We start from the raw sequence: 14117 nt of genomic DNA on the forward strand, positions 1-14117 counted from the left end.
GGCTGGAGGCGGGTCTGGGGCCAAGGGGCGGGGCAACGTGGCTGGAGACGCAGCTGAGGTCGAAGGGGCGGGGTAACGTGGCTGGAGGCGGGGCTGGGGCCAAGGGGCGGAATAACATAGCCGGAGGCGGGGCTGGGGGTGAAGGGGCGGGGTAACATGACTGGAGGAGGGGCTGGGGACAAGGGGTGGAGCAATGTGGCCAGAGGCGGAGCTGGGGGCTGAGGGGGCGGGGCGAGAGCTGGGGGTGGGGCATACACCGCGAAGGGCGCATCCGGGGCAGGCCAGCTCCTCTTGGTGCAGGGATCCATGCTCAACCCCTGAGCCACCCGGCCAGGCTTACTGGCCCTTGTTTACGATACAACGTACGGAAGTTTCCTAGTGCATCTCAAGCACACATTTTAAAGGAGGAGGCGTCGCCCACCGAGGGACTCTCAGGAATGCAAAACAATATTTGGAGACTGTTCAAGGGCGCTGGAGCTGACCAATGGCTGTTATCCGTGCCCCGCCCCGCCCCCTGAGCAAGCGCAGGGAAGGTTCCCGCGCTGCCCTTGGCTCGGGCTGGAGGTGGGTCCCTAACTTGTGTGCCGGGGAACCTTTTCCTCTGCGCTCCAGGTTCCGCTGGCGCATGTTTGTGACGCACTTCCGCGCACCCCTTTCCTTTGCATGCGGCGCCGGGTGCGGGATTTTAAACAGCCATGGCCCAGCGGGTCTGGCGCCAGCGGACCCTGAAGCGGTGCCTGGACGAGGCTGGGAAAAACACCGGCCGGCCCGAGCGCTTCCTCACGTAAGTGCGCGGGGTCCGCCCGGGGCTCGCGTGGGCGCGGGCTGCGGGCCCGTCCGTTTCTGGAGTCGGGGGGAGGCCCAGGGAAGCGTAGATCTTTTTTCCCCAAGTTTCAGGTAGTTTACGCTCCTTTAACCTATCAAAAAATTTTTTTAAAAATAAAAGCTGTACAGTCTTGTGCTGTTGAAATCACACCGGGGTCAGGTATTAGCGCCCAGAGCCTCTGAGTCCTGTGCACACCGCACCCCTCCACCCACCCGCCCGGCGCTAGGTTGGTTTCTTTCCCCCTTTCACCTCCGGAGCACCCAGACTTTATCGAAAGTATTAACTTGTCGTTGTCCCCCCTCCACCTCCTTGACTGAGCTTCTGGAGAATTAGGACGGTCCCTCCTCTCCCTTCCCAGCATAAGCTCTTTGTATTTGGTTGAAGGACTTAAAATACGATCTGTGACTGTGTGGCCCTCGGATTTACATTTCAGACCCACCTCTCCTCGAGTTCCAGGCTCGCAGCACTGACAGCCACGTACTCTCCATCTCAGGTCTAATATGCTCACAATGAACTGTAGGTTCTGCCTGCTCCCCTGTAGTCTGACATTCTTTCCTGTGCCCCACCGCCCGCCTCCTCTGTCTCGGTAAATGGCACCTCTGCCTTTAGTCATTCAGACACATAACTAAGCCACTTCTTTTTGTTTTCCTGCCCCTCAAGTCTACATCGCATTCTTTTTTTTTTTTTATCCTCACCCGAGGACATTTTTCTATTTTTTGTTCAGATAGAGTGGGAGGGAGAGAGAGGAAGAGAGGGAGAGAGAGGGACACATCGAGTGGCTGCCACCCACACGACCAACCAGGGCCAGGGACAAACTGCAGCCGAGGTACATGCCCTTAGCGGGAACCGAACCCGGGTCTGTCTGGACCGCAGGCCGATGCTCTAACTGCTGAGCCAAACTGGCCAGGGCTCTTTAGCAAATCCTGTCGGTTCTATCCCCACACCCTAGTCTACCGTCAGCTACTTACTGTATCCAGTGCTCTGATCTCATTTTCATTCCTTTTCCTCCATAGGCCATCTTTCCAAAATATAAATTACATCATTTTGCTCCTCTGCTGAAAACCTTCGGGTGGCTTCTCTTTACACTTAAAATGGCAAATGCTTAACTCTGAACCTTGCTGACACTGACCTCTCTAACCACACCCGAGCCATGCTGACCTTTCTGTTCCTCAGATTCACCCAACTCATTTCCATATCAGGAAATTTATTCTCACAGTTTCTTCTGCCAGATCCTTATGTGTAGGTCTCCTCAGAGATTCTGTCTACTTTTGCCAAAGCAAGCGTTGACCATTGGCTGACTGAATGAATGGAGCAGTATATGATACAGCAGAGTTGAGAATGTAAGATGCGTTCACAGTATAACTCTAGGCAAACTGATGTGTGACCGATTCCCTGCCTAAAATCCTGCAGCAGGTTGACAGATACTTATTTCAAACTTTTATTTATGAAGGTGACTTATCAGCAAGATTGTTCACTCTTAGGGACCAGAATCTATACTTCAAATTGACATTTCATTCAAATTTGACGGGGCTTTTTTTTTGTCTTTTAATTTTAGAGTCTGTGAAATTATTACCTATAATGATAAAACTCATTTAACTTTTTCCCCTGCTCCCTTAATAGGATTCAAGATGAATTGGCATCAAACTTCACTTCTTTAACAAAAGTACTTTATGACTTCAATAAAATACTGGAGAATGGCAGAATCCAGGGAAGTCCTTTACAGAAACTGGTGATAGACAATTTTGATGATGAGCAGATTTGGCAACAACTGGAATTGCAAAACGGGCCAGTTTTACGGTACTTTGAGGATGCAGTTAGTGAAACCATTGAAGATGAAGACATCAGTCTTCTCCCAGAGAATGAAGAGCAGGATGGGGAAGAGGATGGGGAAGAGATGGAGGCTGACGGCCAGGAGGACCTAGAACAAGGTGTGGATGAGGAGGAAGTCTCAGACACGAGTGGTGATGATCCCAAGAGGGATGAGACAACGAAACAGTCAGGCAAATGTGATCTGAGGACAAGCCCAGCTTTCAGTGATGAGGATTCTGATCTTGACTTTGATATCAGCAAATTGGAACAGCAGAGCAAGGTGCAGAGCAAGGTGCAAAGCAAAGTGCCCAAGAAACCAAGAGAAAAGTCCATAGTGGATGATAAATTCTTCAAACTGTCTGACATGGAGACCTTTTTAGAAAACATGGAAAAAGAAGAGGAACAGAAAGATGATGCAGAGGAGGAAGAGATTGATTTATTTGAAGATATTGATTCTGATGAAGATGAGGGAGGACTGTTTGGAAGCCAAAAACTTAAGGTAAAATTTTGGGAGAGGAGAGAAAGAGGACTTTTCTATCCTCAAATTAGATTCTGTTCTGTTTCTTGAGAAGAGGTTAAAATACCTCAGAGCTCACCAGGGCATAAGGGAAATATTTAGATCGGTTAAAAGAAATTGACCAGAAAAATTAATCCAAAGCCATCATTTCCTTAACACAGAACAGTTCTAGTTTAACAGCCATATTCAGCCCTGGCCGGTTTGCTCAGTGGTTAGGTTGTCAGCCCACAGACCAAAGAGTCACAGGTTCGATTCTGGTCAAGGGCATGTACCTTGGTTGCCAGGGGAGGCAGTCAGTTGATGTGTCCCTCTCATGTCAATGTTTCTCTCTCTGTCTCTCTCTCTCTGTCTCTCTCTCTCCCTCTCCCTCTCTCTCTCTCCCTCTCCCTCTCCCTCCCTCCCACTCTGTTTGAAGATAAATAGGAAAACATCCTCAGGTGAGGATTTAAGATAAAAAAGAACCATAATCACATGTGTTAGAGATATTCAGAATTTTTCCTCAAATGTGTATTTTCATTGAGCACTATAAGTAATAGTGAAAGAAAGGCATTTGTATACTTTATTTAGGGAGGGATATTTTGGAAATAATCATAGTTAGATGATTTAGAGATAGGAGCATGTGCGCTGTCGCAGTTATAAAGAATCCATACTTCCAGTTTGTTCTGGTCCAGCAGTTCTTGGGGGTTTTTGGTAATGTTATTAGATGGCCACTTTTCCCTATATAATACTTCAATACATACATAACCATGATTTTTTTTTTATTTTTATCCTCACCCGAGGACATTTTTCCATTTTTTGTACAGACAGAGTAGGAGGGAGAGAGAGGAAAAGAGAGAGAGGGAAACATCGATGTGAAAGGGACACATCGAGTGGCTGCCACCCGCACGACCAACCAGGGCCGGGGACAAACTGCAACCGAGGTACATGCCCTTAGCAGGAATCGAACCCGGGTCTCTCCGGACCGCAGGCGGACGCTCTAACCGCTGAGCCAAACTGGCCAGGGCCACACATAACCATGATTTAATGCACTTCCCTATTCTTAATGAAAACTTTTTTTTTTTTTATCCTCACCTGAGGACATTTTTTTCCATTTTTTGTTCAGATAGAGTGGGAGGGAGGGAGAGAGAGAAACATCGATGTGAAAGGGACACATTGAGTGGCTGCCACCTGCATGACCAACCAGGGCCGGGGACAAACTGCAACCGAGGTACATGCCCTTAGCGGGAACCGAACCCGGGTCTCTCCGGACCGCAGGCGGACGCTCTAACCGCTGAGCCAAACTGGCCAGGGCCACACATAACCATGATTTAATGCACTTCCCTATTCTTAATGAAAACTTTTTTTTTTTTTTATCCTCACCTGAGGACATTTTTTTCCATTTTTTGTTCAGATAGAGTGGGAGGGAGGGAGAGAGAGAAACATCGATGTGAAAGGGACACATTGAGTGGCTGCCACCTGCATGACCAACCAGGGCCAGGGACAAACTGCAACCAAGGTACATGCCCTTAGCGGGAACCAAACCCGGGTCTCCCTGGACCGCAGGCCGATGCTCTAACCGCTGAGCCAAACCGGCCAGGGCCCTTAATGAAAACTTTTTAAACGTCTGTCTGTTTGTTTTAGTCAGGTAAAAAAAGTTCCCGAAACCTGAAATACAAAGATTTCTTTGATCCGATTGAAAGTGATGAAGACATAGCAAGGGGTCCTGATGAAGAACTGGGTTCAGATGAAGGAGAGGAAGGAGTTGCTGAAGAAGGAGGAGAGGAAAGCATCTCTGAAACGTGAGTATTTTGAGTGATCCTTTGCCTGTAGACTGGAGCCGCCCATTCACATGTATACTCACAGTTGTCACCTACGAAGTCAGATTCGCTAAGATCACGTAGTCTCAAGATAACCAGAAGGAAGTCAACTAAAAATGTCGCTCCAGATCACATACTGCAGGTAAACATTGCTGGCAGCAATCAAACCTTTACTACAAGGAGCTTTGCTCTGTTTGTTTTTTGCGCCAATAAAAATACCCTATTGTTATTTGTGTGTGATAACTTTATATTTTTTTGTCCTCACCTGAGGACATTTTTGCATTTATCTTCAGATAGAACAAGAGGGAGAGAGGAGGGAAGAGAGAGAGAGAAACGTCGATGTCAGAGAGACACATTGACTGGTTGCCATCCATACAACCCTAGCCAGGGCCGGGCACCAACTGCAACCAAGGAACATGCCCTTAGCAGAAACCGAACCCGGGACTCCCTGGTCTGCGGGCTGACGCTCTAACTGCTGAGCCAAACTGGCCAGAGCAATTTTTTTTTTCTTTCTTGATTTTAAAGTGAGAGGGAGAAAGAGAGAAACATTGATGAGAGAGAACATCAATTGGCCACCTCTTGCATGCCCCTCTGGGGATTTGGCCCACAACCTGGTCATGTGCCCTGACTGGGAATTGAACCAGTGACCTCTTGGTGCATGGGTTGACGCTTAACCACTGAGCCACACCAGCCGGACAATAACTTATTTTCTTTATGTTGGACACTTTGTTCTATTTCACCTAAATAATTCCTTCTGTTGCTCCTTAGTAACTGAATGCCTTTAGAAGTTCTGGATGTTGACTTACATTAGGTACACAGAAGAAAACTTGAATTACTAGAAAATTTGTTTCTTTTTGTTTTCTGAATGAGAAGTGGTGTTTTCCCTTTGATAAGTGTTCTGGTGTTGTAGGGATGAAGATGATGACCTTGAAGAAACTGAAGACAATAAGCAACATAAAGAAACCTCGAAAAGAGTGACCTTTGCTTTGCCAGATGATGAGGAAACTGAAGATACAAATATCTTTAATGTACAGAAAGAGTCTGATGCTGAAGTTAAATCCTCTTTTGAAAAAAGACAAGAAAAGGTAATGGGGATTTAAGGAATTTGTTATATGTTTGACATGACTGGATCTTGCGACTGCTAATCTACCCTGTTTTTCTTGGCAGAATGCTGTATTATTTTTTAAACACACACACACACAACACACACTCACACTCTGATGCAAAAATTCAAAATGGCACAGTGGGAAAATAATGCCAACACACGCAAGTGGGCCTCATTCTCTCGATTCAGGATTAGGAAATCTATTCTTGTAATTCTTGATTGTAACAGGTGAAGGAGAAAAACCATGTGGTCACCTCCATATGTGTCAGAAGACATCTGCTAAAGTTCAGTCTCCATTTCTAATTTTTTTCACTCCTAGTAGAATGCAAATACATTAGGCAGTAAGTGCCATCGTGCTTAGTGGCAAATTCTAGGCACATCTCTTTAAAATAAGAATAAGACCAAATGTCCACTCTTACCACCGTTATTTAACGTTCCTATAGAAGCGTTGGCCATTGCAGCTACAACAGAAAAAGATAAGGGGTAAGAGAAACTGAAATGAGAGCATTCGTATTTGCAAATAATACTGGAAAAACCCAGCAGGTGAACTGAAAAGCTATTAGGAAAAGTAAGAGAATTCAGTTAGGTAGCTGAGAAGGCTGGCGTTTTATTGCTCTATAGTCATCACAGACGTTGTCTTAGAAGTTAGAGATACGTGGACGGGTGTGTGGAGTCAGAGTGTCGGGCTCCGTCAGATCCTGGTGTCGTGAAAACATGACTTAGTCTTGGAATGATCTAATAACTGAAATTGTTGGTGACTTCTGAACAGATGGACCGTTGACTAGTAGAGCACAGAAATATACCCGAGTGTTTGGAGGGGGGCGGTTTAGTGAATTACAAACTTGGCGTTTCAGTTCAGTGGGGAAAAGAGGTCATCTGCAGCTCCTCACCCCACTGCAGGTGACCAAGTAGGAAGTCACTACTGACACAGTGAAATGGGCTGGAGCACAGCAGGATTATGTTTAGGAACAACACACTTCTTCCCCACTCTAAGATATATTAGTTGCTTTTACTCAGCTATATGGCTAATTAAGATATATTAGTTGTGCCCTGGCCGGTTTGGCTCAGCAGTTAGAGCACTGGCCCCCGGACCAAAGAGTTGTGGGTTTGATTTCGGTCAAGGGCACATACCTTGGTTGCGGTTCATTCCCTGGCCCGGGTCAGGGTCTTGCAGGAAGCAACCAATTAATGTCTCTCACATCGATATTTCTCTCTCTCTCTCCCTCCCACTCTGTCTGAAAATAAATGGAAAGATATCCTTGAGTGAGGATTTAAAAAAAGAAAGTGTATATATATATGTACCTCAGTGGATTGAGCATCATCCCTTGGACTGGGAGGTCCCGGATCAATTCCCGATCAGGGCACATGCCCAGGTTGGGGCCTCAATCCCCAGTAGGGGGCGTGCAGGAGGCAACCGATCAATATTTCTATCTCTCCCCCTCTAAAAAATCAATTAAAAACAAAAAAAACATTTAAAAATATATTAGTTGCTTTTACTCAACTATACGTCTAATTTCATTTCCTAAATGTGTAATAACTCTTTTGGTCTGTTTCTCAGATGAATGAAAAAATTGCGTCTTTAGAAAAAGAGTTGCTGGAAAAGAAACCTTGGCAGCTTCAAGGGGAAGTGACAGCGCAGAAGCGGCCGGAGAACAGCCTTCTGGAGGAGACCCTGCACTTCGACCACGCAGTCCGCATGGGTACGTGCGCCCATGCCCGGGCTCCTGCAAGTGCCTGCCACTCAGCTGGGTTACCCATTGTTGACACTTTGCCGTATCTGCTAGGAGTGTGACTGTCTGTACTTTCCCCCTGAAAACCATTTGAAAGTAAGTTGCCATTAGCATGACCTTCCACTCCTGAGCGCCTTGTGTAGCTCTCAGAACTGGGACATGCCCCGACAGCCACAGTAACCTCGGTCCACCCGAGTCACTGATGCGCTGCCGGCGCCCACGGGATGACCCATGATCAGAGTTTTGCTCGTGGTCTGTTTAAAGTGCCTGCTGTCACTGTCCAGTGATGGGATTGTGGACTCTAGCCAGAACCGCTGATCATTTCACCAGATTCTTTCTTGTACCTGTGATGTCAGAATGAATTTTCATTTTATTCAGTGCTAGGGAGAATCGGAGAATCCCCTGGTGCGTGGATTAAAGCATCAGCACGGACTACCACAGTCTTGGGTTCTGTGGTTCAGACACTGGAGGGGATATCAGCAGGGCTGGGGATAGGTGTCCCCTTCCCCAACTTTGATTCAGGAGGTGGGGGGGGCAACTCAATTTCTAACAGGTTCCCAGGTATTAATGCTGCTGGCCCAAGGACCACCCTTGGAAAACTGCCGGCCTAGTTGATATCTACCTAATAAGTCCACGTTTTATTGCCTCTAGCACCTGTGATTACAGAGGAAACCACCCTTCAACTGGAAGAGATCATTAAGCAGAGGATAAGAGATCAGGTCAGCAAAATGACATTGACCTTCACTTAAAATTTACCGACAGTTATAGAAATGACACGAGTGTTCTCTGGGAGTGGGAATAACACTCTGTAGAAGTTTTGTGTCAGTTCATTTATAAGCCCAGGCCTGCACTGAAGGCGTCTTCGCTGGCACCCCGGAAACACGGGTGCTGTGACGGGGCAGGGAGCAGCCAGAGCCCTTGCCAGTGTCGCCCATGCCCGCTGACCTGCTGGGTGGTGTGGGGGGAAGCTGATGGAGGGTGGCAGGTGTGGTGACTGGTGTCGCACCCAGGACTTTGCTCTAGCACAGAATCTGGTGTGACAAACAAGGGGTCTGGTTTTTTCCATTGTTGAAAACCTAGCAAAGAGCTTCTGTTTAGGAATTGATCTTTTGTGCACTTAGCGTGAACTTCAGTGTAAGCTGTGTGTGATCAAAGATGGCTTTGGGGTGTGTGTGATGCTTAAAATGGGAAGGTCTGAAGAGTGGGTACTATATGCAGAGATCTTTGTATTTGAAATGACACCAGGCAAACTTGAATCTTGACTTTTAAATAAACCGTGATGGGGAACTAGAGAAGTTAAATGGGTAACCAGGAGAGAGACACATTTAAAACAAAAACAAAAAAGAATACTTACGTGATGCCTTCTTTGCTTTTCGTAATCCTTTTTCTTTGTGACTTGAATAGTCATTTCAGGATTGAAAAGTACTTCCTTTTTGTGACATTTTGCCTCCTCTGGGATGATAATCGATATTTCAGTGGCAGATTCTTAAGTGAGCCTAGAAAGAAACGACAGATTTCGTGAATTTACGTTCTACCTGCCTCTCCTGTTTCAGGCCTGGGATGATGTAGTCCGGAAAGAGAAACCCAAAGAGGATGTGTATGAATACAAGAAGCGGTTAACGTTGGACCATGAGAAGAGCAAGCTGAGCCTTGCTGAAATTTATGAGCAGGAATACATCAAACTCAACCAGGTGACATCAACTTAACCTTCTGAAGTCAGCCGTTCAGGGGCATTTCATGCAATGTTGTGTCTAGTTCCAAAAACATTTCCCTCATCCCCAGATAGAACCCTACAACCGTAAAGCAGCTGCTCCCCATTTTCCCTCCCCAGCTCCCGATGACCACAGACTTGGATTTGTCTTTTTTCAATGGTTCATGTAAATGGAATCGGTTATGTGGGCTGTTGTGTGTAACTTCTTTTACCTACAGTAATGTTTTCAAGACTGTGGCATGTGTCGGTTCGTCCTCTTTTTTATGGCTGAATAATATTCCACTGTATGTACATACCACCGTTTGTTTATCTAGTCATCAGACCATTCAGGCTGTTTCTAGTTTTTGGCTATTGCGATTAGTGCTGTTCTGAACACACGAGCACATGTGCTGTTTGAATACCTGTTTTTAGTTTACATACCTACACTTGGAAAGGCCAGGTCACATGGCAACGCTGTTTAACCTTTCGAGGAACTGCCAGACTCGTTTCCACGGTGCCTGCACCACCTTATTTTCTCACCAGCAGTGCACAGGGCTCCATTTCTCCACGTCCTCGCCAGCACTGTTCTTTCCCTCTCGTAATGAGCTGTCCTAGTGGGAGCGGCTCAGTGCTTGACAGGAGTAGATACCAGGGCGTCGAGCTGTAAGTCTGCCTGTTGGAGGCGAGGGCTGCCGCAGCCCCCGGACTCATCACTTTCTTCTCGATACATGCTGTACATTGTGTTATCGGCCTCTCAAACCCACCTTGGTGTTTCCTGGGTGCTGAAGCCTTGGTGATGGGAAACGGGGATGCCCTAATTAGCCTTTCGCGTGTTGTTCTGCGATGTGTCTTCAGCTGCTTAGTTTGATGTTGTTGAATTTATTTTCTAAGCAAAAAACGGTGGAAGAAGAAAATCCAGAGCATGTGGAAATCCAGAAGATGATGGATTCTCTCTTCCTGAAGCTGGACGCCCTCTCAAACTTCCACTTCATCCCTAAACCAGTGAGTAGGCTGACTAGTGTGCGTGTGAGTGGAGCAGGTGTGATCTCAGCTCCTTCTGCGCTTTTGTGAGACCAGCTCTTTATTTGGTTTTTACTTATAAAAGATTGTTTTTAATAGTTGGAAAATGAGAAAAATGATCAAGTAGTCTATTCCGACTCTTGTTCCAGTGAGCATTTTTCCTGGTGTCTTGTTTCATATATTTCTTTTATTTAAAAATTTTTTTTCTTTATTGAGTTTTAGAGAGAAAGGAAGGGAGAGGGAGAGAGATAGAAACATCGATGAGAGAGAACATCGATTGGCTGCCTCCTGCATGCCCCCCTTGGGGTTGGAGCCCATAACTTGGGCATTGGCCCTGACTGGAATTGAACTAGTGACCTCTTGGTGCAGGGTCGACACTCAACCACTGAGCCACACCGGCCGGGCCATATATTTCTTATAGTGAGCTTTTTCCCCCCATAATGAAGGGCAAGGTGATATTTACAGAAATCAACATTCTGTTAAACAGTAGATAAGATTGAAAAGGAGAAACATCTGTAACAAAAACAAATTAATAAAAATAATTTTTAAAAAACAGTAGGTAAGATTGAGAATGTACACAAACATGGGAGATGGAAATAGCTTCATAACTGATGAAAGAACCGGTGTTTGACTATGGTCGAAATGTCGTACAGAAGTGTAGGAACTGGGGCTCCCGGTGGAGAGTGGAGACAGAGTGGACCCCAAAATACTCAGGTGCCTTAAGAGCAGCCCACCAACACTGCCATCGTTCAGTTAGCGAGACTCACTGTCCACACAGCTCACATTTAAAATAATCTCCCTAAAGTATTGTATGTATTAGACTTTATTTTTTATTTTTATTTTATTTTTATTTTTTTATCCTCACCCGAGGACATTTTTTGTTCAGGTAGAGTGGGAGGGAGAGAGAGGAAGAGAGAGAGAGAGAGAGAGAGAGAGAGAGAAACATCGACGTGAAAGGGACACGAGTGGCCGCCACCCGCACGACCGACCAGGGCCGGGGACAAACTGCAACCAAGGTACATGCCCTTAGCGGGAACCGAACCCGGGTCTCTGGGGACCGCAGGCTGATGCTCTAACCGCTGAGCCAAACCGGCCAGGGCTATTTTTTATTTTTTTATTCAGACAGAGCGGGAGGGAGAGAGAGGAAGAAAGAGAGAGAGAGAGAAACATCGACGTGAAAGGGACACATCGAGTGGCTGCCACCAGCACGACCCAACCAGGGCTGGGTACAGACTGCAACCGAAGTACATGCCCTTAGCAGGAACCGAACGCGGGTCTCTCTGGACAGCAGGCCGATGCTCTAACCGCTGAGCCAAACCGGCCAGGGCTGTATTAGACTTTAAATGAGTAGGTTCACAATTCACATGTTTTATGTGAGGACAACTTCTGACCCCTGCGAAATATCCTGTCTCTTTTCCAGCCTGTTCCAGAGATTAAAGTTGTGTCCAATCTGCCAGCTATAACCATGGAGGAAGTCGCCCCAGTGAGCACGAGTGACGCGGCTCTCCTGGCCCCGGAGGAAGTCAAGGTGAGGAGCTGTGCTGAGATGTGAGCTATCTGTTGATGAGTCAGTTGTTATGGCCACATCTCCATTTCATGTCATTGTCCTGGAGTCTCTAGTTTTTATCCTAATGTGTATCAGCAGTTTCTAAGTGTAAATCAAAGCAATAATGTAATAGTGCATATAATGTCCAGGTACTAGACTCCTATAAGCAGGTGTGATTATGAGGTGCAGGTTTGAGAATTACTATAAATATTATAAAAGCTGTTTGGAAACAGCCAACATCAGTATGGTGATATAATCCATTTGAATACTAGCAGTGTTCGGTCCAAACAAATTACTTATATTGCACATATACTAGCAATCTTTTTTTTTTTTAGGAAAGAGAGTGTGTTTATTGGGTAACATAAATAAATAATAAGTCATTGTATGATTGGCAAGCATTTCAGTAAGATATGTTTTTTTGAAAGCGGGAGAGAGATTCTGAGTAGTCTTTAGGTACCTTTGGCAGTTGCTGGTTGGCTGCAAGTGGGCAGGCAGACAGTTTGGAGAATTTCAGGAGGAAGAACTATTCAGAGTTAGAGTGGAAAATTTATGGAGACTAATTTCCTGCAAGAAGTTGGAGTCATTATCAAGTGAATATTGGTGGTATTCTCCCCCTGAAGCATGTAGAGTTTTTGCAGCTTATTTCCATCCATATAGTTCGGAACTTCTGGAGTTGTTTTGATGCTTATTAAAATTATTTTTAAATTAAGGCTCAAAGCTTTATTTCTAGTGAAAAACTAGATTAAGCCAATGCTCCAAGGGACTTTCCACACTAGCAATCTTTTAACATCCACATTTCCCGTCATCCTTTTCATGCTTATTAGGAATGCGTCAGGGTCTAGAATATGAGCGATTGGATATCGAAAGGGGTTGGACGTGGCAAGTGCAGGCCGTCCTGCCTTGTGAACATGGCGCTCCTGCCTCACACAGTGACCATGGCTCCTGCCAGGATCCGTCTTCCCGGCTGGCCTAGGAGCACAGCCCTCTTTTCTCTTCTGCCACCGGTGTGGGTGACAGCCCTGGTAGCTGAGGGGACGAGAGGCAGCTGAGCGTCACCAGGTGGATTTCCTTCTGTCTCTGGGACCCTGTAGCCAGCCCAGTGGCTGTCAGCAGCAGCTCAGCACCGGGGCCACCTCAGCACGTCCCGGAGCTCATGCTGGTCCCAGTGCTGTAGGCTTGTTTCGCTGGCACTGTTAGTTCTGCCAGGTTAGACTAACTAGTGTGTTGGTGGTTCTTTTTGAATAGGAAAAAAATAAAGCTGGAGATATAAAAACCGCTGCTGAGAAAACAGCTACAGACAAGAAACGAGAAAGGAGGAAAAAGAAATACAGGAAGCATATGAAAATAAAGGAGAAGGAAAAGCGGAGGAAACTCCTTGAGAAGAACAACCCGGACCAAGCAGGGAAATACAGCAGAGCCGTGGCTTCCGAGAAGTTAAAGCAGCTGACCAAGACGGGCAGAGCCTCGCTGCTCAAGGTGAGCTGTGGGCCGGGGGCCGGCTGAGGCAGCCTGGGGAGGAGCAAGGTTTAGGTGACTGCCGTCCACTGGAGTGACACCGCCCCCTGGGAGTGCAGAGGCCCCTGGTGACTGGCTGGAGTGCAGCCTCACACTCTGATCCACATAGGAACAGGGGTCCTCAGTTTCTGCTGCTCCCTCTCCCTGAAGTTGCAGACCCCTGCAGCAGCATAGAGCACGCAGAACACCCTGTGCTGGCCGGTGGGCTCTCAAAATTCTGCCTCGTCCTTTCTGTTTTCACTTAGAATGTTGTCATCACTGGGGATTTTCACCTGTAAGCACATTTTGTATATGAGCATGTATTCTTTTTCATTTCAGGATGAAGGTAAAGATAAAGCCTTGAAGTCATCTCAGGCATTCTTTTCAAAATTGCAAGATCAAGTCAAAATGCAAATCAGTGACGCAAAGAAGACAGAAAAGAAAAAGAAGAAAAGACAGGACATTTCTGTTAATAAATTAAAGCTGTAATATATTTTAACTAGTGTAAATATGAATGCATACGTTTATATTTGGTCATTGTTCTGTTTTATAAATAAAGTTTTTGAAAACTTTTCTTGGCCTGG

At 46.2% G+C, this 14117-nt stretch overlaps 2 protein-coding genes across 2 annotated transcripts in view; both read left to right on the forward strand.

Annotated features, from left to right (window-relative positions):
- Window positions 1-657: 657 nt before the first annotated feature.
- Window positions 658-14106, forward strand: MPHOSPH10 (M-phase phosphoprotein 10). The gene is made up of 11 exons (XM_036277847.1): window positions 658-784; window positions 2447-3134; window positions 4773-4930; window positions 5859-6033; window positions 7612-7753; window positions 8435-8502; window positions 9337-9474; window positions 10365-10475; window positions 11914-12021; window positions 13285-13515; window positions 13873-14106. Exons 1-11 carry the CDS (start codon window positions 696-698, stop codon window positions 14020-14022), a joined length of 2058 nt encoding a protein of 685 aa, XP_036133740.1. The 5' UTR covers window positions 658-695; the 3' UTR covers window positions 14023-14106.
- The window catches only part of FAN1 (FANCD2 and FANCI associated nuclease 1), a 29074-nt gene continuing 19013 nt past the window's right edge, over window positions 4057-14117 (forward strand). Inside the window, exon 1 of the mRNA XM_036277839.1 lies at window positions 4057-4072. The gene's annotated coding sequence lies outside the window, so the exon portion shown is untranslated. The remainder of the gene's footprint in view (window positions 4073-14117) is intronic.

The sequence above is a fragment of the Molossus molossus genome, unplaced genomic scaffold, assembly GCF_014108415.1.
Source record: "Molossus molossus isolate mMolMol1 unplaced genomic scaffold, mMolMol1.p scaffold_m16_p_24, whole genome shotgun sequence".
Classification (NCBI taxonomy): domain Eukaryota; kingdom Metazoa; phylum Chordata; class Mammalia; order Chiroptera; family Molossidae; genus Molossus; species Molossus molossus.

What these genes read in the sequence shown, in the direction of transcription:
- MPHOSPH10 (XM_036277847.1), top strand. Translation starts at nt 696, where the DNA reads ATGGCCCAGCGGGTCTGGCGCCAGCGGACCCTGAAGCGGTGCCTGGAC. An exon ending in CGGCCCGAGCGCTTCCTCAC is followed by an intron (nt 785 to 2,446) that starts GTAAGTGCGCGG and finishes CTCCCTTAATAG; the next exon opens with GATTCAAGATGAATTGGCAT. An exon ending in AGCAGAGGATAAGAGATCAG is followed by an intron (nt 8,503 to 9,336) that starts GTCAGCAAAATG and finishes CTCCTGTTTCAG; the next exon opens with GCCTGGGATGATGTAGTCCG.